The sequence below is a fragment of the Sorex araneus genome, chromosome 1 (genome assembly GCF_027595985.1).
Source record: "Sorex araneus isolate mSorAra2 chromosome 1, mSorAra2.pri, whole genome shotgun sequence".
NCBI classification, from domain to species: Eukaryota; Metazoa; Chordata; class Mammalia; order Eulipotyphla; family Soricidae; genus Sorex; species Sorex araneus.
The window spans coordinates 367,955,822-367,978,404 of record NC_073302.1 but is presented as its reverse complement, the minus strand read 5'-3'; the positions used below and the strand labels follow the sequence as shown (position 1 = coordinate 367,978,404).

Sequence of the window (22,583 nt, the reverse complement as noted above, 5' to 3'; positions counted from 1 at the left end):
GCTCCGGCCCCTGTGGAAGTAATTAGTAAAAGCCAAGGCTATACAGGGAAATCAAATCATTGTTTCCAAAATGCCTTGGCTAAGATCCTAAAGCATAAAATGTCTATTTGCTTATACCGCTTATATAAAATAGGATCAAATAAAACCAGGTTTTAAACAGTTCTATGTTTATGTGCACTTTCCAGCAGACAGCACCATCCTATACCTCATCTGTGATGGGGTTACTCACTCTCAAAGAACTGTAGACAGAACTGAGAATACCAAGTAAAAGAGGGGAAGGTATAGGGTGAACAAAACCAAATGGATATACAAGAGGATGTTGATGGAGAGTCTTGGGCACTTACGTGGTGGAGAAGTTAAGTGTACACAACAGTATCATAAATGTCAGCACTACAGTGACCATGCACCTATGCTATAATCTTTTTTTTATGCTATAATCTTAAGAGTCAGAAAAAAAAAATAAAATGGGGCCAGGAGATAGTTTAGCATGTCTACCAAGCACTGACTTAGGTTTGCTTCCCAGCACCCCACTGTCCCCCACAAGCACCTCCAGGTGTGGCCCTGAGGTGGCCAAGCACTGTCAGGTGTGACTGAGGTATCCCCAACACAGCCCCAGCAGCACTGCAGCCTGGGGTCCCTCCACTGAACCACCAGCTGAGAACAGTCAGTGGGGACCCTGGACCTCGTGAGCACCACGAAATTGCTGGCTCCTCTGACCAAGAACTGCTGGTGAGAACATCCCTTTAAGGATCTCCTGGTTGGGACACCCCAAATACATTCATATCCAGTGGAGACTTCATCTAACAGAGTCGATGATTCTTGAGCCTCAACCTCTTCATTTGGAAGCCTGCCACCTCTCCCCATGCTGAGAGACAAAGCTGCTTCTCGGCACACACCCTCCCCTACTGCCAGGGAAGTGAGCACTTGCTGTAGGGCATAACACAGAACTGTATGGTTGTTTCGCCTGTCCCTCCCCAGACTAGGTAACATTTGCTTGCCCCCTTCCTTTGCTCTTCACTTCCCTTGTGCTGCCAGAGTCTAGCTTAATTATATTGTCATTTCAGCCTCCTACCAGAGCAGCCAGACAGGCCTCCTATATTCTGTCCTGCCTCTGAGATTCAGAATCCCTGTAGAATTGAGATCCTGCCAGTTTCAAGAAATGTATTAATCAGGGCTGGAGTGACAGCACAGCTGGTAGAGCATTTGCCTTGCACTCGCTGACCCGGGTTCGATTCCCAGCATCCCATATGGTCCCTCGAGCACCGCTAGGAGTAATTCCTGAGTGCATGAGCCAGGAGTAACCCTGTGCATCACTGGTATGACCCAAAAAGCAAATAAATAAATAAATAAATAAATAAATAAATAAATAAATAAATAAATAAATAAATAACGTTTTAATCTTGTGGAAACGGGTGGCCTCTAAAACCCATCCACATCAAGCATTACTGTAAATGCAATGTAGATGACAGACTTTCTCCATCAGATGCTGCTTGCTGATCTCACAAGAAAAAGTGCCTTTTCAGAGGTTTACATATCACTGATCGGTCTTCCACTGTGTTCTGAGACATGGGCATCCTCACTGAGTGTCCTACCAGAAGAACAGGCTGACTCGAGGGTGATTGCTGCCTCTTCCTACTACATCTCACCATCAATGTAACACTCCATACCCAAAAATTACAAAAGGTTAATCTTCTTTAATTGTGAAAGGAAATCAGGGCTCTCTAAACATTCCCTACAACCTGGGAGCCAACTTTCTCTGCATGTTATACAGGAGCTATATTAAGATAATCCCATGACCCTACAAAAGAAAAGCTTAGTAAGATTTCCCACAACATCCACTTACTTTTAAAAGCTGCTTCAATCTCAGAAGCACCAAGAAGGTCTTTAAAAGAAATCATTTAATTCTGCTCTGAGACTAATTTACAAACAATATTTTAGATTGTCATTTCCAACATGAAGTTTGATCTTCCTTATGTAGTACACGGGTTATTTGCTTTCCACATTAAAAGCCAGAGACCAGCTCACAGATACATCAGAGCCTGTATGCAGTTTCTCGATGTTTTAGTTAGAAACAACTCCCTCACCCCCACCATGTTAGCGAAGGAGAGAGCTTTCACTTTTTACTTAATTATAGTAGACAATGAGCAGGAACAGATCTTACTACAAAAACATCTTCAGTTTCTTTCCAAGAGAGTCATCTTCCCAATTAAATTAAATTCAGGAAAAAACTGGTAACTGGGTCTGGAAATAAAGTCAGCATACACATATTCTGTATTTTCTAGCAAGCTTGTGATTTGCAATTCCTGTATTTGTCAGATCACACAGTCAAATTTTGGCCTCTAGAAATATAGTTACATTGGTCATTAACAATGGCAGGGTCCTGCGAGCAGACAGAACCTTAGGATCTACCTAAAGATTGGACCTAAAGATCAACCTGGGTTTTTTTTCCCCCAGATAGTGAACTCAGTGGAAATATCACTCTATTTATCTATTTTCAAAATTTGACCCCAGAATGAGAAAACTAACCTGGTCCTTGACTCTACCCTTCATTTACATAATTAACGGGTCTTATATTTACCATTACAGAACATACGCCTTTAACATTGTAAGGACCTGAGATTTTTTGGTTGAGGTGTTCTGTGTGTGTGTGTGTGTGTGTGTGTGCGCTTCAGTGTTAACTTCATTCTGCAGCCAACAGGAATATTACCATAGATACTTCTAATTACTTCAGCCTACAAATTACAAATCATAGTGTTAACATACAATAACCTCTATTATTTTCCACAATTAACTTTTACTATTTAATATCAACATTAACTTCCTAATAAGAAGTGATTTTATTTTCAAATATAAAATCTAGTCAACATTTAAATCAAAACGCATTTTAATACATATCAATCTGACAGCTTTGTTTTTAAGTACAGAATGACATTCCTTAATTTTCAAAGGTAGAAATCACATGTTTTTCCAACAAAGTCCTCCCTCAAGTCCTAGTCTCACATGTTCACCTTTCTGAGCAGTTTAATTCAGACCTGTTGGTCACAAGGACTGTTTGCAGAATAACACTTCGACTGTGGTCATAGCAAAAATCTACTCTTCAAGTACATCAGACAACAGAGTGGAGATGGAAAAAATATAGGTGCTGGGGCCAAAGAGATAGCACAGGATTACATTAAGACACTTGCCTTACACACAGTCATCTCTTGTACCACCAGGCACCACTCCTGAGCAGAGAGCTAGAAAACGCGCCTGAGCACGAATTGGGTGTGACCCAAAAACCAGAAACATAGAAAGAAACAGGTTCTTCGAGCTCCTTTTCACATTTCACATGTTTGGGGAAAACCATAGCTACCTAATTTTCCTTCAAAAAGTTAGTTTTCCCATATCTTCATCCATCAAATAATTATGCAAGTGGTAAAACATTTAACCAATCTAGAGACTATATGCTTATCATCCCAAACTGGATGGCCAGAAACCATTTCATCTCTGCCTGAGACAGAAAATGTACAGGATACACCATCTCCACGAACTTTCAGGAATTCCCTTATATCAGTCAACAGCACATGGCAATAAAAAGATAAAGAGAGCACAGTATGGGGCTGGAGCTCAGATCCCCCTGAGCTTCCTTGAACGTGAGGCCATTAAGTTTGATCACAGGAGGGGAGAGAAGAGGAGAGAAGCTGAGGGGAGGCAAAGGGTACAAGTGTAATTATACAACACACAACACTGCTATCTCATAGCAGGCATTTCTGCCATGGGCCCAGATTCTGTCACTCTTCCTGTTTTATACCAGCAAAATGGGAGAAATTTCTGTACAAGCTTGGAATTCTTGGATGCATATGAAAGTTCAGTTCCAAATCTACCTTTCTCCTTTGTACAGCTGGGACTCTGTGCTTCTTACCCCCTTACTGCCAGCTGGTCCCTGTGAGTTTCTGGCAGCAGAAGACACTGGACTGGAAGACAGGAGTGGAGGACTGGGATGTGGTCTTTCCCTTTACCAAGTGTTTCTGTCAGCATCATTACTGGGTTTCATCATCTTGCTGCCCCGGGAAGCTTCATCAGCTTCTCCCCTGCTCCCTCAACCCCCCACCCACCCTCCCTGCCAGCCCCAAATCTTAGCTACTCAGTTTCCTCCGCCAGGCTTCTGGGTTGGCAATCTCAGTCTCTTTTTCCATTTGCTAGTTTTCTTCCGCCTCTCGGTGTTGAGGGCAGACTCACTTTCTCTGCATTCCCCTCCTCTCTTCAAGCCCTCCAACACCAGTACAATCCTCCATCTAACCTTTCGTCCTTGTGAAATACCGACTGCTTCCTGTGATTCAGGCCAGATCAACGAACAGGAACTGATGGAAAAGTGGAAAGTAAATTTCTCATTGCTCATATCAACATGTGGTATACACTTACATGGACCAAGCACGGTTGTGACAGCTTTAGCATGTATTATCTTACAGGTTTCCCCACTACATAAAGGATTTGTATTTGTGGGCCAGAGCAATAGTACAGCGGGTAAGGCACTTCACACGGCCAATCCAGATTCAATCTCCAGCATCCCATATGGTCCTCTGAACCCCACCAGAAGTGATTTGAGTGCAAAGCCAGAAGTAACCCCTGTGCATTGCTGGGGGCAAAAAAAGATTTGTATTTGCTATGATTTAAGTTATCTGTATTTGAGAATGCTCAAAAAGATCTACCAGATAACAGCAAATAACAACACTCTACTTTCAGTGAGGGAAACTTGTATTTAGCATTCACAGCTCCCCAAGGAAGTGGTCACTATCACCCCCAAATTTGAAGTAAGGCTCCAAAATTTTAAAGCCTGTTGAGAATCACATAGATATATGAAATAACTCAACAATGGAGCTGGAATGAAGTCTAAGCCTGACCCCGAAGGTGCCTGAAGAAACCTTAAGTCTTTTCTAGATCCATCTCACTGTTTGCAAGCACAAATAACCAACTTCCTGTAGGCACAAGCTTGCATTCTGCTTTTCGTTATCTCTTAAAGTTAATTTTTTAACAGTCCCATTCCTCTTTAAAATGCCATTGCTTGCTTAGCAAAACAGCATCATCTGTGCTGTGATGTGCCCCGGACTCTGAAGCCTAGACTTAGGGATTGAAGAGATAGTACAACAGTCAGGGCACTTGCCTTGCAAGCAGCCAGTTCGATACTTAGCACCAAATATGTTATACCCTGAGCCCTCCCAGGAATAATGCTGGAACACAGACCCTGGAAAGTCCTGAGTACTTGCAGACTTGGCCCCCAAAATAAAGTCTAGACTTAACAGTTGTTTTCTCATGGTTATTACTTAGTGTCATTCTACTGACTGCAATTCTTTTAAATTCCACATTAGATGAAAATTTAATTCAGGGGCTGGAGATAAGGTACAGTGGTTAGGGCATTTGCACATGGTCAGCCTGGGTTCAATCCCTAGCATTCCATGTGGTCTCCCAAGCACCACCCGAAGTAATTCCTGAGTTCATAGCCAATAGTAACTCTGGGCATCACTGGGTGTGACCCCTGAAAATTAATTAATTAATTCAGTCGACTTCTACTTTTAGATAAAAATTGTTTTCTTGTGGGGCTTGAGTAATAGTACAGCAAGTAGGGTACTTGCCTTGCACGCAGTCAACATGGGGTCAATCCCCAGCACCCTATATGGTGCCTTAAGCACTGCCAGGAGTAATTCTTAAGTGCAGAGCCAGGAGTAACTCCTAAGCATCACTGGGTGTGACCCAAGTCCCTGCTCCCCAAAATGTTTATTTGTGTTGCTGTGTATTCCCACTAAATTTAATCAGCAGGTCCATGACATCTGTACAATGCACTTTTTAAGGTCTTACATTTATTATTGTTGCCTCCGCCCCTCCCCTGATAATTTACTTTTGATTCCAAAGTATTTAATCTACCTAGTCAAGGTCTATCTCCACTACAAGGGAATGAACAGGTGCAGCATTATCACTGTTAAAGATCAGGCTTTGGGAAAGAAAGCGACATACATAAATTAAAAAAAAAAAAACTTGGGCCACACCCACTGATGCTCACTGATGACTACTGGTTCAGGAGTGGGTGGAGGGAGTGGGGCCACTCCCGGTGGTACTTCAAAAGACCATACAGTGCAAGGGACAGAACCAGCTCCTCCACCCTTAAAAAACATGCAAACCTAGCCCTAGCAGCTATCCTAATCCCATATGTAAACCATTATACTTTTAATGTAAACATCCGTTTTAAAAAGAAATCATTGGTCATCATTCAAGTCATCTAGGAAAGATTTTCATACTTTAGATGAACTTTTCGTACTTTAAATGAATTACTCAACCCACTCCTCAATGAGCCCTAACAAGAGCTCAATAAACTTGAAATATGAAAAAAAAAGTCATTAAAAATTTAAAGGAGTCGGGCAGGAGAGATTGCAGTTCTTGCCTTGCATGCAGCCAACCCCGGTTCAAATCTCATGCACTGCCAGGGCTCACTCCTGAGCACAGCCAGGTATAGCCCGCCCCCCCACTCCTACCAAAAAGTGAAGAGGCCAATGGACAACAGTAGCAATATTTATTTTCAAACCTACACAACTCAGCAACTTGCTTAATTCTTTAAATTCTACTTTCCTACATTAAAATGATGAAAATGAAGATATGTAATCTTGCCTCTAAGAACTATGGAGATGGTAAAATGAAATACAAGAGTTTGGCCAGGGAATTCAAAGGGCTGGAGTCCATGCAGGAGCCCTGGGTTGCATCCCTGTCACCATGCAAGCACCACTGTCCACCTCCCCACCCAATCCAACAGGAGGAGAAATACAAAACAGTTAACATGGTTAAACAGTTAACATGTTTGAAAGCCATCAAAAACACAATTAACTAAAAATAAACTAAATGCTTTCAGCTGGAAAGATAGTTCAACAGGCTAAATGCATGCTTTAAATGCAAGATGCCTGAGCTCAATTCCCAGCATTTCATTTATCTGTCCTCTGAGCACATCAGGTGGGTCCAAAATTAAAAATAAATCAATAAATAAAATTAAGTCAGAGCCAGAGAAATAGTATAGTTATAGTTGGAAAAGAGCTTGCTCCGCACTCAGCCGACCTGGGCTCCATCCCTGGCATCTCATTTGGTCAGTCTCAATGCATCACTGTCACTGTCACTGTCATCCCGTTGCTCATCGATGCATCACTGTCACTGTCATCCCATTGCTCATCGATTTGTTCAAGCGAGCACCAGTAACGTCTCTCATTGTGAGACTTACTGTTACTGTTTTTGGCATATCGAATACGCCACGGGTAGCTTGCCAGGCTCTACCATGGGGAACACAATACTCTCAGTAGCTTGCCGAGCTCTCCAAGAGGGGCGGAAGAATCAAACACGGGTCGGCCGCGTGAAAGGCGAACACCCTACCGCTGTGCTATCACTCCAGCCCCTCAATGCATCAATAGAAATAATTCTTGAATGCAGAGCCAGGAGTAACCCCTGAGCACTGCCAGGTATGGCCCACCACCCCACCCCCAAAAAGTTTCAAGGATAGGGAAATAAGGTCAAGGGGCTGAATCACATGTTCTGTATGTACATGGAAACTCCAGGTTCAATCTCCAGCACTGAACAACACCATCAGAGTGACCCCAAGCATAGCTGGCTGGTGATCAAAAAACAAAAATAAGTAACAAAGGATTAAACCAGTAATTCTGATAATGCAACAATTGTTTTAAGGTCCCAGCCCGAAAACAACTGAATTCCTATAAAAGATGTTCATCTAAAACAGAAAAATATGGTTCCTTTACTCTTGGAAATTGCTATTTCCAGAGTCTAGAGGATACAGCTCACTGGTAAAGCACCTGTTGCATAGGTAAGTCCCCAAGTTTGATCTCAGGTATGAAAAATAAACAAGCCACTGTCTAATGTATATACAACAATATACAACACTACACTCTTAGATGTTCTATAACTTGAAAAATATTAGAATATATGTCTCCATCCTCCATGCCCCTCCCCAAAAAAAACTCTTCTTGCAGAACAAAACTTATTAAAATTTTGAAGATGGGGGCTGGAGCGATAGCACAGCGGGTAGGGCGTATGCCTTGCACGCGGCCGACCCGGGTTCGAATCCCAGCATCCCATATGGTCCCCTGAGCACCGCCAGGGGTGATTCCTGAGTACATGAGCCAGGAATAACCCCTGTGCATCGCCGGGTGTGACCCAAAAAGCAAAAAAAAAAAAATAAAATAAAATAAAATAAAATAAAATTCTGAAGATGAAAATATTCTGAATATACACTATTACCAACAGGGTCTCTGGAGAATCAGATTTCAGATGAACTTCCCTTATCTCACCACCAAAGAAATTTTCTAACCATACTTTACATCTTGAACTTATTAAGATGCAATATAGTTTACCTGTATGACCTCTTCCAAGATAGGCAGGTTTTAAGAACTTCAATTTCCAACATTTGAAGTCTCAAATTCTCACTGTAACCATATTATGACTCCCTGGAAATTTCTGGTAAAACTATTTAACTGTGTAAAATGCTGAGCCTATGCATAATCACTACAGTAATAGCAACAGGCAAAAGATAGCACAGTAACACTTAAAATAGTGTTTGTCACAAAAAAAAAACTGGTAACAGATCAGAGATCACTGAAAGGGCTGAGCCCAAGTTGGACATGCGGGAAGCCAGGTTAGATCTCCAGCACTGGTCCTCTGAGCATTGCAGGGAACGACCCCTACACTCTGAGTCAGGAACACCCTCTGAGCATCCACAGGGTGGCCCCAAACTACACCCAAAAACATATTTTTTGCCGAGAAAGGAATTTTGTATTTTAAAAACAACAAAGTCATCAGAAATATCTTCCAAAATGAATGAGGAAGATTACACTTTCACCAAAAGAACACACTTGAAATTTAAAAGAATCTGAGAGGCCAGATTCAAAGACCTATGAAGAGACAAAGTTGGGGGAAGGATAAAAACCTTTGGTTTTTAGTATAAGCTAAAATACTGGAATCTTAGTTTGAAACACAGAAGATCTTACCTCCCACTGTAAGTGAGGCGGGATATTTCGTATCTGAAGTTTCCGAATCCTGCAGAAGAATTAAAAAGTTTTTAAAGAACATAATAAAAACAACACTGAAATTAATAATTAACCCTGAAAGTTTAAAGGCAACTTAAATATTAGTTCCATATTAACTATAAGCCAATATATAATAGAAACTGTTTCCCAAGAAGGGGAAAATAAAACTTAACCATCATGGGTAAAATACTAAGATCACCTTAGGATTCCGCAGCACCCCACTTTTCTCTTTTCTGGGCACACCCAGCTCCTGCATGCAGAGCACGTACTCAGCCTGCTGGGCAACCTCTCTGCTTTGGATCTTTATGGCTTATTTCCAAAAGCCACTAGAGTTAGCAAATGTTAAAAACATTTGACCGATAATTAAACTCTAAAGTCTAAGTTTTAAAAGTTTAAAACCCTGTCGCCTCCAATTAAGCAACTCAGGACACAAAGCCTTGTTCCTGAGGTCACAGCCAAAGGATCCCTGTACTGCACTCAGGGAATGGGGTCCAGCAGCGAAACTACATACAGCATTTTCACAATCTCCTAAATGGAATTTAGCATCTTCAAGTATGAATGTTGGCACTAAACCACGGCAGAATTGCACTGGCTATGATTTGGTATCAGTATAAACCAGGCATTGTCATAACATATTAAGTTGTTGCTGATCTTTAAAGGTCACCTACATTATTATGAACATAAATGTTACTAGAATCTGTTAAGAAGCACAATACTCTATTATGAGTGTTAACAATTGGCTAAATTTACATCAAAATAATTGGCTTTCTTTATGTATTTATGAACATTATAAACATTTTTAATGTATTCATAAACAAGAGGGCCATAAGTTTCAGAGTGCCAAAGTAGAAGACATTAATTTTCGCATTTGGGGCTGGAGTGATAGTACAGAGGATAGGGCATTTGCCTTGCAAGCACCCAGCCCAGATTCGATCCCCGGCATCCCATATGGTTCCCCAAGCACTGCCAGGAATAATTCGTGAGTGCAGAACCAGGAGTAAACCCTGTGCATCACCAGGTGTGACCACCAAAAAAATTATTTTCCCATTTGTGCAACCAACTGTGTGACCTTATGAGCACAACCAAATCAGAAAGCACCCCAACCAAATGTGTGACCCCAATGAGATCATGTCACCCCAGACACAGCAACATATTATATTGTATTGTGTGCGCAATGCAATCATAAAATCATAAAATGTTCGCAATTATGAAATGTAAGAGGAAGAAAGCAGCATCTTTACATTGTTTTTGTAAGAAAAATGACCAGGTCAACATAGCAAATACAAGGTAAGAAAGGGGAGTGCTGCTCATGAAAGAAAAAAAAACTTGGGAGGTGGACTAGCCCGAAATGAAAATGCTGGGGCCTTCTCAGAGCAGGGGAAGATTCCCAGAACCCCCTACTACCCTGCCCATCCCCATCCCTAAAGGACAGCCCAGCAGTCCCTGACCATACTCAGCATCTTCTCTCCACAATTAATTTCCAAAAGAACATGATGCTGTTGGATCTCCCCCGGTAGATGGACCTGGAATGAAAACTCTGCAGCCTTCAGAATGGGGGCCCGCAGGTATCCCTTTCTGCCTGAATGCACAGCAGGCCCAATACCACCAAGTGTACCCCAAAAAACAAACAAGGAACACCCTACGAAAAAGATTTCTAATGGGACCAGAGCAATAGCAGACTGGGAATAGCACCTGCCTTGCACACAGCCACGCAAGACCAGAGATTCAATCTCTGCCACCCCTGATGCTTCCCTAAAGCCACGAGGAATGATCCCTGAGGGCAGAGCCAGAAGTAAGTCTGAGCACCTCTGGGCATGGCAAAAAAAAAAAAAAAAAAACGCCCTTCTAATACAAAGACTTTAAAACTGTTTTAAATTGCTTCTGCTACCAATAGTTACTCAGAGTGTACTACCTACATGTAATAATTGCTTTAATCAAGCAGCAGAGTATTCAGTATTTAATCCTATTGGATTCATTTGATGAATATATGAATTACCCCAAATCTTCCCCTAAAGTACAGATGTAAATGTACTTTCATATACCTAGGTCATCTAGAAGGTGATGAGCCAACCATATTACTAAAACAAATGTTCACAGACACAGGGCTCCCAAGAACTTAATTAGTATATCATTTTCTTTACATTTCAAGTAATCCACTGGGGGAAAACTATTCTTCAAAATGTATGTCCAACACCCACTCACTGAAAATTACTGCAGGGAAAGAGACGACAGCAGGTAAGGCACTTGCCTTGCAAGCAGCCAACCCAATTTGATTCCTCTCACTGTATATGGTTCCCTGAACCCTATCAAAAACGATCCCTAAACAGAGCCAAGAGTAAGCCTGAGCATCACTACGTCCTCCTTAAAAACCAAAGGGAGGGACCAGAGAGGTAGTACAGCAAGGAGTATGCTTTAATGGTTTAATCCTGGGCATCCCATATGGTTCCTTGAGCCTGCAAGGAGTGATCCCTGGGTACAAAGCCAGAAATAACACCTGAACACCAGCCGGTGTGACCTATAAAAAGAAAAAGTGGGGGGCTGGAGCGATAGCACAGCGGTTAGGGCATTTGCCTTGCATGTGGCCGACCCAAGTTCGATTCCCAGCACCCCATATGGTCCCCCAGCACTGCCAGGAGTAATTCCTGAGTGCAGAGCCAGGAGTAACCCCTGTGCACTGCTGGGCGTGACCCAAAAAGAAAAAGAAAAAGAAAAAAAAAAGAAAAAGTGGGGGCAGGGGAGAATAGGGGGAAAGGGAGACTGCAGAACAATTAATTATCCTGATTCCATTATCTAATTCTCTCACTTCATTTTAGACAAACATCTGGGTAATTTTGATAGAACAAGTATTTGGACATCCAGAATTGTTCTTTCCCACTTAACCAGTAAGACTGTAAACTCTGTATTTGCACTTCTGGTTCCTAATCCCATGCCTCATTCTATGAGTACAAGAGTCAAAAAGCTCAACATTAAAAGGGAACACCTGACTCAAATCTAATCATCCAGCACAGAAACACTAACTTCAGACCTGAAGAGTATTTGCAAAAATCCACTACAGTCTTCAATGCTAATCAAGTTAACCATACAATTAAAATACCATCAACCTGTTTTGTCTGTAGAGGCCCTGGGTTCAATCCCTGGCAACAGTGCATCCTGAGGATCATTGGAACTTAAGCCCCTACCCAACCCCACCAGAGATCCAGAAATAGCCCCCACACACCACCAGGTATCAGTCTGCCTTTCCAAACTCCTATCTGATATTTTAGAATTAAGTATTTAGAATAAAATATAAATATAACCTGAGGGGCTGGAGCAATAGCACAGGCCATTTGCCTTGCACGCGGCCAACCCGGGTTCGATTCCCAGCATCCCATATGTTCCCCTGAGCACTGCCAGGGGTAATTCCTGAGTGCAGAGCCAGGAGTAACTCCTGTGCATCGCCAGGTGTGACCCAAAAAGCAATAAATAAATAAATAAATAAATAAATAACAATAAAACTAAATAGATATAACCTGAGTTAAGAAACTAGATATTTGGGAGAAGCAGAGCCTCCCGCCTACTGACTGTGATCCTGAGGTCTCCTAACCCATTTTGGCACCAGAGCCGATTCTTGCAGCCATGCATTTTGACTGCGAACTGAACTACAACCTCGTGCAGCCCGGGAAGGGATTTTTTCCCCTCTCCACCCCATTTTTCTGAGCGAAAATGGCGGCAGCGGCAGCAGCCACGCGGTGAGAGCCACCCTCTAAGACCCCTACACCAGGAGGTAGGACTTTCTTTAGTGACGTAGCCTGTAGGTGATCCTGGGAGGGGAGGTGTTCCCGGCGCGCCTTCCGCCCAGAGATGAACCAAGAGCCGCGGCACGAGAAGCAGAGCCTCCCGCCTACTGACTGTGATCCTGAGGTCTCCTAACCCATTTTGGCACCAGAGCAGATTCTTGCAGCCATCCATTTTGACTGTGAACTGAGCTAAAATATTAGAAACCCAAAACCGCGCGGCCGCAATTGCGGCCGCGCGGACTCAAAGTCTTCACCTTTACCAAGGAAGAGAAATTATTAGATGATGCTTATTCAGCAGGTCTGATTGTTGGGGAAAATTTCCAATCAACAATAGTGAGTTCTGTATGGAAATATGAAATGTACTCAATATATAGAGAGAATAATGGGAATATCATCAGCTACTTAGATGGGGGGAGGGCTGGGAGGGGGGTGTATTGGGGTTCTTGGTGGTGGAACGGGTGCACTGGTGAAGGGATGGTGGTTTAATCAGTATTTGACTGTGACTTAAACCTGAAAGCTTTGTATTTTTTTTTTGTTTTCACGGTGGTTCAATAAAATATTTCTTTAAAAAAAAAAAAAAAAAAAGCCAAACCAGGGGCACCCCATATGGTCCCCCAACCTGCCAGGAGTGATTCCTGAGCAAAGAGCCAAGAGTGATACCTTAACACCACAGAGTGGTCCCCAAACAAGCCAAAAATAAAAGTTTATTAAATTATGTTATGTTCTATAGATTCACATTATTTAAAATTCAAGATTTTTTTTAAACTCTGTAATGCCAAAATATTTAGTCATGGCATTTGGCTTTTTAACTTATTAAACACTAAGGAATTACTCCTGATACTAGCATTCATGTGACTTACAGTGTAAATGGTTGATTTCTGTTTTTTGAAAGTTTTCTTGGACTATGGGTCCAAGAAAGTCAAATAATAAACTGTCAAAATTCTTTCCTTTTTTAAGATAAAAAAAAAAAAGAAACTAGATATTTGTTTATATCATATGATTACTATCAATAAGGTTCAAGTCTACTAGCAACAAAATAAAGGGTGTTTTACTACTTCCCAAAACACACAAAAACTGATGAGATAAACATAAACATTACTACCAAGGACTAGTTAATTAGACTTCTCATTCACAGTTATATTCAGAGCCCGAACAATAGCAGCACCTAAAAAGCTCTCCAATTGATAATTTATACTATTTACAAGATATAAAAGAATAAAGAATACTCACAGCTCTACCATACAAAAACTAACATTTCCAAAGACTTTCTTAGCTTATGATGAATTAAAGAGCAACTGCCATACTAAATTTGAAAACAATACGTAGAAAAAGACTGATTTAGGGGGCTGGAGCAATAACACAGCGGGTAGGAAGTTTGCCTTGCACGCGGCTGACCCGGGTTCGAATCCCAGCATCCCATATGGTCCCCTGAGCACCGCCAGGGGTAATTCCTGAGTGCAGAGCCAGGAGTAACCCCTGTGCATCGCCGGGTGTGACCCAGAAAGGAAAGAAAAAAAAAGACTGATTTAATAATTTGCATTTAAAAACAAAAATACAGGAATAGGAGACAGAGCGAGCAGAGGCTGGGGCCAGGCCTGGCCCAGGTTCAAACCCTGGTATCACATGGGAGCTTGAGGCCCGTCAAGTACAGCCCTAGGGGTCCTATGGCTCAGGGTCCTCCTAGCACTTGCCAGGCCGCAAGGCCCTGGCACTCGGATGCCAGCCTATTTGGCCAAGTATGGCCAGGATAGGCCCACAGGAAGTCCAAAACATAAAAACTTTGACATTAAGTTGATTATATAGAATTTATGGTTTCTCCTGTAAAAACTGGGGTCAAGTTTAGTCCTCAAGAAAATGCTTGCAGGGCTGGAATGATAGCATAGGGTAGAGCGTTTGCCTTGCACACGGCCGATGCGGGTTCGATTCCCAGCGTCCCATGTGGTTCCCTGAGCACCACCGGGAGGGATTCCTGAGTGCAAAGCAGGAGTAACTCCTGAGCACTGCCAGGTGTGACCCAAAATCCCACTTAAATTCCTGGCACAGCATGGTATGACCTTTGTGGCCCGAGTGGTACCACATCCCTGAGTTGAATGGTATAAGGCCTGCCCAGCTGCAAGGCGGAAAGAAAGAAAGAAAAGAAAGAAAGAAAGAAAGAAAGAAAGAAAGAAAGAAAGAAAGAAAGAAAGAAAGAAAGAAAGAAAGAAAGAAAGAAAGAAAGAAAGAAAGAAAGAAAGAAAGAAAGAAAGAAGAAAACCTTCAAAAAACAACTGTGGAAGGCTTGGGGAAACAGTTTAATGGGCTGGAGGCCAGGTTTACTCCCCAACACCATATGACCTCCTGAGCACCACTAGTAGTGAGCCCTGAGCACTGTCCTAACAGTAGTCCCTGAGCACCACTAAATATGACCCAAATCACCCCTCTCTCCAAAAAAGAAATTTAAAAGTTCACTTAGATTTAGGGAAGGCAGTGCCTCAAGGATGGCTCAGTGGCAAAAAACAAACCACGCCCCCCCAAAAAAAAGGTCTGCTCAAACCGTTTGCCTTGGAATGGGGTCTGACCTTGCCTTGACCCCAGCACTACATTCAGTGCCTTGAGCACTCCAGGAGTGACCCCTGAACACAGAGCAGGATTAACCCCAATGGCCCAACCTCATGAACAGCGTCTGTCTTGCAAGGATCTTACAAGCATCTTCTGTCCTCCACAAGGTAACCCACAACTGAAATGCGCAAGCCAGCGAGCATAGCACGGGCTAAGGTGTGCTAACCCGGTGCTGACCAGAACACACATGAACACTGCTTTATAATACAAAACATTACACAGCTGTGAGCCCACCTCACCTCACAGCTGAAAGCAGGCAAGCCGCTCCCACATCCAGCCTGAGTGTCATTCACACCACTCCTCTATAAATATCGGTTCACTTGAAAAATAACTCTTTTACTGTCATCAGTTCTTTAAAGCAGACACTAATCATTAAATACCTAATAAGTTCAAATTCTCCAATTAATAAAATTTAATGTTAACTTTTTTCAAAAAGAGCCAGAGCTGCATTTGACCAGTTTTGATTCCAATCTCAATCTACATGTTCCCTACTTTCCCCTGCAACTTTACTGGGGGCAGGGCTGTGATTTGGGGTTGCAAAGACGGTAGACTGAGTAAGGAATTTGCCCTGCAGGAGGACGAACCAGGTTCAGTCCCTAGCACCCTACATGGTCCCCTGAGCACCCCAGGAGTAATCCCTGAGAGCACAGCTAGGTGTGGCCCAAAAACTAAATACAAAAACCTGACATTTATCTTATGGTTTCTCAGTGCCAAGATTTTGCTAACTACTCTATGACAGTGGTTCAGTCTCTTTTTCTGTCCCCTACAAAAGTGATATTAGATATGAAGACTCCATTTAGTTTTTGTTCCGGCTACATGACAGTTTGGGGGTTTTTATCCTGGTTACCCCTCCGATGGTGTCAGTAACCATGACCTCTGCTTAACTCTAGTAGTCATCTGAGGTTCAAAACTGACTTTCTCATTCTACTATGCTCTCTGCACTTTCGTTGTTTTGTTTTTATAGCTGGAGTTCTTCCATAAAGAACAACTTTCCTATTCAAAAATCTGAATAATCAGAAACACGGTTAAGTACAGAGAAGGCAGGCCAAAATGAGTCTTTCCTGTCTGCAGCCAACGGTTCTGTGTCCTTTCATCACATCACTGATACCCTCTGAATGCGTCCACGTGTGGAGCGAGTCCTGTCCCCGCTGCAGCGGTCAGGCTCCTTCCATCCCTGAGCACACATCTGAAGCAGCTTGGCTCTTTCTCTTCAGGGCTTTCTCCAGTGCTCAGAGTTACCCCCTACGTGGGAGCAATAAAGCCCCGAACACACAGAATGTACACGGAGCGGAAGCCAGAGGCTAGTTTCTCACATCCTCCAGCTGGGAGACATTCTGCACATTTCTCTAAGGTCCCATCTCCTCACGGCAACCTTGACAAAATACTCTCCATTGGATTTTCCTAACTCCTTACTTTCCCCATTCCTTCACTCTGGCTTCTTGAAATTTCCAAAATAAATCAGCTTCATGAGAACCCTATTTCAATCTACTTTCAAAGGAACCCACAGGCAGCTATTTCAAGTTTTTCAGAATAGTACTTGGATAACCAGGCATTGCCCAAAAATTACATTTCCAGGATTCACCGATAATTTGCATATTCTCCACCAACCCAATACATTTAATTATTTCTGGATTCTAAAGTGCCCCTTCTTTAGTCAGTTATAGGAGGGAGGTCTTTTCACATTGGTTTGGCATCTTTTAAAATATCCAGTACTCTGAACTCTTTTTGCTTCCTGCTAGGACACAAATGTTCAAGTTCGGGGTTGGAGCAATAGCACAGCGGGTAGGGTGTTTTGCCTTGCACGCAGCCGACCCGGGTTCAATTCCCAGTATCCCATATAGTCCTCCGTGCACCACCAGGAGTAATTCCTCAGTGCAGAGCCAGGAGTCAACCCCATGCATCGCCGGGTGTGACCCAAAAAGCAAAAAAAAAAAAAGTTCAAGTTCAATTTGTGCACTTCCTGCTCATAGAGGCTGCCCTCATCTTCAGAGTTCCAGTTCACAGCACACAACTGACATCTGAGCATAGGGAAGCCCCTTTTACTAAGGTCCCCGGTGCTCCTAGGCTAGAACAACAAAACACATTGTTTGAAAGAAAAATTATTCTTCCCATAGTGATCTTGGGTGGTCTCAAAATGGTTCACATGACTCAGAAAACCAAGTCAGGTCACTTGACTCAGAAAACTCTACAGAAGCACACAAACTGAGAGAATCAAATTAACATTCACTTTAACAAATGCTCTTGAAACTGGCTAGGCCAGGCAGGGCATGCAGATTCAAAAGGCCACCTGGGAGCTAGAGATATATCAGGGTGTTTGCCTCAAATGGGGCCAACCTGGGTTCAATCCCGGCACCCCATATGGTCCCTGAGCCCTGTTGGGACTGACCTCTGAGCACAGAGGGTTTTTTTTTGGGGGGGGGCACTTTTTGGGTCATATCCGGCGATGCACAGGGGTTACTCCTGGTTTATACACTCAGAATTAACTCCTGGCGGTGCTCAGGGGACCATAGGGGATGCTGGGAATCCAACCCAGGTTGGCCGTGTGCAAGGCTCCAGCCCCTGAGCACAGAGTTTGAAGTAAGCCCTGAGCATCTCTCCCCTCTGAAGAAAAGGTAAAAACTGGGGGAAAAAAAAAAGTATATGAAGGGTGTTGCTCTCCAGAAACAACTTGGGCCACTTAGTGGTGATAATGGCGATCTGGAAGGTGTGTTCAGGCCACACAGTGGGGCTGGGCAGTTGGTGGCCCAGAAAAAGACCAAATGTCGCCTGCATATATGTCAAATGCTGAACTGAAGGGCCTAGATAGAGTCTATCCAGGAAATAAAGGCCCCAAGAAACAGGCCTAGTGCTCAGATTAAGCCTTGCGTGAGTGTCCCCCTTCCCCCCCATGCAGATGGGCCTTACTGAAAAGGAGAGACTGTTCCCAAATGGGAGCAGGCAGCTTCACAGAAGAGAGAGCAAGCTCTCAAGAAACCAAAGCAGCAAAAATGTATGGTTTAGGGATCAATGAGGCATAAAATACAAAGGGAAAAAAAGAAAAGTAAACCATAATGATTTCTTTATGCTCAGGACTTACACTGGTAGGGCCCAGGGGACCATATGGGGTGGAATGTCCAGGAGAGAAGCTGAGTCGCTGCATGCAAGGTAGCACCCTACCCGCTGACCTACCTGCTCCAGTCCCAACCATAATAATTTTTAATTCAAACCTGAGATTAGAAAACTTGTGGGTTTTCCACCTTTTCAGGGGTGTTGGAGAAGGACTGCAGGAAGAGTCTGTTCCAAGCTCGGAGGTGCTCCAGAGTCATTCCCAGCTCTGAGCTCAGGTGAGAATCTTGGTCTTGGTGGACCTCAGGGAACTCAAAAGAGCCTGAACCCCTGAATCTCTCAGGCTCCTACTAATGCTTTTATCAAACGCCTTTAATACTTTTATTGTCTTTCTACTGTAAAGTTTTATAACACATAAGAATGTAAGTGCTCAGGGACCAACGAGTACAGTGGGTAGGGCACTTGCCTTCACATAGTTCACATAGCCCTGACCCAAGTTCAATCCCTGGCATCCTATATTGTCCCCAAAACACCACCAGACGTGATTCTTGAGTGCATGAGCCAGGAGCAACCCCTGAGCATTGTTGGGTGTGACCCAAAAACCATTTAAAAAAAAAAAAAAACCTGTTAAGTGCTCTATTGGTGTTATAAGCTGAATGCTTGTGTGTGCCCCCCCAGCCCCCCCCATCCTCCAAGAATTCATTCACTGAATGCCCCAAACAGTAGTATTGGGAAGTAATTAGGGCAGAGTCTATACAATGAGATTATCTTCGTAAGAGGCCAGAGCTCTCTACAGGCACTCCAGGAGGAGCACAGGCAAGAGGGCTGCTGGAGGAGAGCAGAAACAATCTGTCAACCAATCAACTTGATTGTCTTCTTTCCCAGCACTATTTCTCACTACCCTAGAGGCTGGGTGTGAGTGTGTTGTGGGGGGGCTTGCCACACCATGCATGTAGGACACCTAGTGCAATGCCCAGGAAGATAAAAACTAATAAAGATCTATTGCTCAAGCCGCCCAACATACACGGTACTGTTACAGTAGAGATTAATTATGTCTCTAATTTAACTCTCCAACAGCTTTTATACATCAGAAAACAACAAGGGAATTTTAGCTTGCCCGAGTACATATAACTCAATTGTGAAGGAGTCAGATGCATCTCGGGACATTCTGGCTTCCACATTTGCCCCCTCTATGCAATATTCAACCTTGTGTTTTCACTCATAATGATAACACAATCATATCAAATATCCAAAACTGTTAACATGTAGCATGTTTGTCAAAAGGTGAAATTTGAAAGTAAAGGTTTGGGGGGGGGGGTGTCTGCCTTACAAGAGTATAATCATGAAACTCTCCACTGCCACAGCTCTGTGAGCCCCGGTGCCCAAAGAGTAAGCAATCCTTGAAAAACAGCTAGGTACAACCTAATTCAATTCCAGGTACCACATATGATCCCCCTGATCCACACAGCAGTGATCCCTGAACACAGATCCAGGAGGAAGTCCTGAGCACTGCTGGGGGTGGAAGGAGGGTAAAACAGAAGGAGGGAGGGAGGGAAGATGGAGGGAGACAGGGAGAGAGGAAGGAAGGAAGGGAGGGAGGGAGGGAGGGAGGAAGGAAGGGAGAGAGGGGAGGGAGGGAGGGAGGGAGGGAGGGAGGGAGGGAGGGAGGAAGGAAGGAAGGAAGGAAGGAAGGAAGGAAGGAAGGAAGGAAGGAAGGAAGGAAGGAAGGAAGGAAGGAAGGAAGAGCACCAAAATGCTTATTTAAAATAACTCCAGGTGGGGCTAGAGCAATAGCACAGCGGGGAGGGCGTTTGCCTCGCACACGGCCGACCCAGGTTCGATTCCCAGCATCCCATATGGTCCCCCGAGCACCGCCAGGAGTAATTCCTGAGTGCAGAGCCAGGAGTAACCCCTGTGCATTGCCGGGTGTGACCCAAAAAGCCCAAAAAAATAAATAAAATAAAATAACTCCAGGACAGAATGATATGCCATGAGATGCCTCTGGCCCCTCTGCCAGGCTGTCTCATATGGGGCACAGGGGTGGGAGTGGGGAAAGTTTCTCTTCTCTCCCCAGCAGCTGAAAACCTCCAGAAATCAACAGCCGCCATGCTCATGGCCACTCTCCACAGGCTTAGACCCGGCCTCCTGTGCAGCATTTGGGAGACCTCCAAAACATGAGAGAAGGGGAGGGGAGGAGTGGGGAGGGGAGGGGAGGGGAGGGGAGAGGACAAAATTTAAAATAAAATTAAATGATTACAGGTCGCATAACAGATATCCTAAACCAGACACTCTAGAAATGGTCTGAAAGATGTGACTTCCCACACACACACTTTAGTGACTACTGAAAGTCTGCTGAACAGGGCAGAACCCAGGTGGATAAAACCATCTCACTCACTGTTCTTTGCTGCTGCTCAGTAGTTGGCTGGCCTCTAGCACACACTACTCATTAACACTGCTTACACAAGGAATACAGATGCACAGATCTCTCGACATTACCATTCTAAATGAGAATCCAAGTGATTCTTTTGTCACACCCCAGTTCCCAAGTCTCCATGAGAACTACCCATCTTTTATTACCCTTAACTAAATCAGAGAAGTGTTTCTTGTGGTGTGGGGGATCCACATGTTGGTGGAATGCAAGACAAGTGCTTAACGCCTGAATTATCATCTAGCCCCTGTATTCTCTAGCTGGCCTCTGTATTTTTCTTTGAAGTTGTGTATCTTGGGGCTGGAGGGAATACAGGACTTACCTTGCATCTCACTGACCTAATTTGTATCTACTGACCCTACTGTACCATAGAAGCACTTGAGCACCACCAGGGGTCACTCCTGAGCACAGAACCAGGATAGTCCTGAGTACACTGGATATAACCCAAAAAAGAGTTACATACATCACCGTCTTCATCTAAAGGAACTTTCTAAGAACCTCAAGAGTATATAACTGGACACTTCACGGGAGACAGTATGGCCTGGATCCAAGAAAAGGTGATTGTTCTTCTAGGTACTGCACTTACTATGAATGCATTTATGCACATTGTCAGTTCTTTTTTAATTGAGATCCTGTGATTCACAGTGCTGTTAATAATACTCATAGCTCTCATTTGAAGTGACTTTTACAGTCCCTTTAAGGACTGGAGAGGGACTGGAGAGCTACACAGCAGGTAGGACGTTAACATAATCGACCCCTGTTCCATCCCTGGCATCCCACATGGTCTCCCCCTGAGCCCCGCCAGGAGTGATCCCTGAGTGCAGAGGCAGGAATAACCCCTGGGCATCTCCAGATTTGGCCCAAAAACAAACAAAAAAAGGTATGTGCAAAAAACAAGAGTACACTATTTGAAAACTAATAGTGTTTACTAATTCGTAGAGCACTGATCCTGAATTTCTGACTAACCAAAGATGTCTTTCTTCATACTTGATCTAAAATGCATCTTTAAATCAAAAAGTCATCATCAGCATTTCAAACAACCACAGGAAGACATGCAGTTGACCTCTCACCAGTGAGAGTTACTATTTAAATAAAAGGCTCAGTTGTCAGTATGACTCAAAGTATAACTTTTGTTTTGATCTTGTTTGTTTTTGGGTAAACACCTCATGGTACTCAAGACTTACTCCTGGCCCTACACTCAGAGATTACTCCTGGTGGGCTGGGGGACCATATGGGGTGACAGGATCAAACTGGGTCAGCCACATGTAAGAAAAGCACCATTCCCTCCAGCCCCTCAAACTGTATTTTTTTCATAAGCACAGTAATACAGTATAACAAATTACATGTCTTCCTTAAAAACTGGGGTAGTCACAAAGGAATAAAACCATTAGATACAAAACCCTAATATGTTTGAGTCATACTGAAAATTATTCCCACATTTTTCCACAGTTAAGCTAATTTTACAAATCACATTTTTTCCCAGCAAGACTCATGTAATTTTGAACATGTGATTTCTAAAGCTCTGTCTGTACCTTAAAACAACTCTATCCACTGGAATAATCACTAGCCCACTGAAACAATCTAAATAATAAAACTACTCTAAATAATAAAATTACTAAATAATAAAACTACTCTGCCCACTTGAATAATCACTGGGCACAAGAAATGTGGTCATTAAGTCCAAACTGA

General features: G+C 43.3%; 1 protein-coding gene across 2 annotated transcripts in view; it reads right to left on the bottom strand.

The window, feature by feature from the left end:
- Nucleotides 1–22,583, bottom strand: part of IGF2BP3 (insulin like growth factor 2 mRNA binding protein 3) — a 157,366-nt gene that overhangs the window by 89,613 nt on the left and 45,170 nt on the right. For both annotated transcript variants that reach the window (XM_004604083.2, XM_055146952.1), the window contains exon 3: nt 9,009–9,057. In XM_004604083.2, coding sequence (XP_004604140.1) covers nt 9,009–9,057 — 49 coding nt within the window. The remainder of the gene's footprint in view (nt 1–9,008; nt 9,058–22,583) is intronic.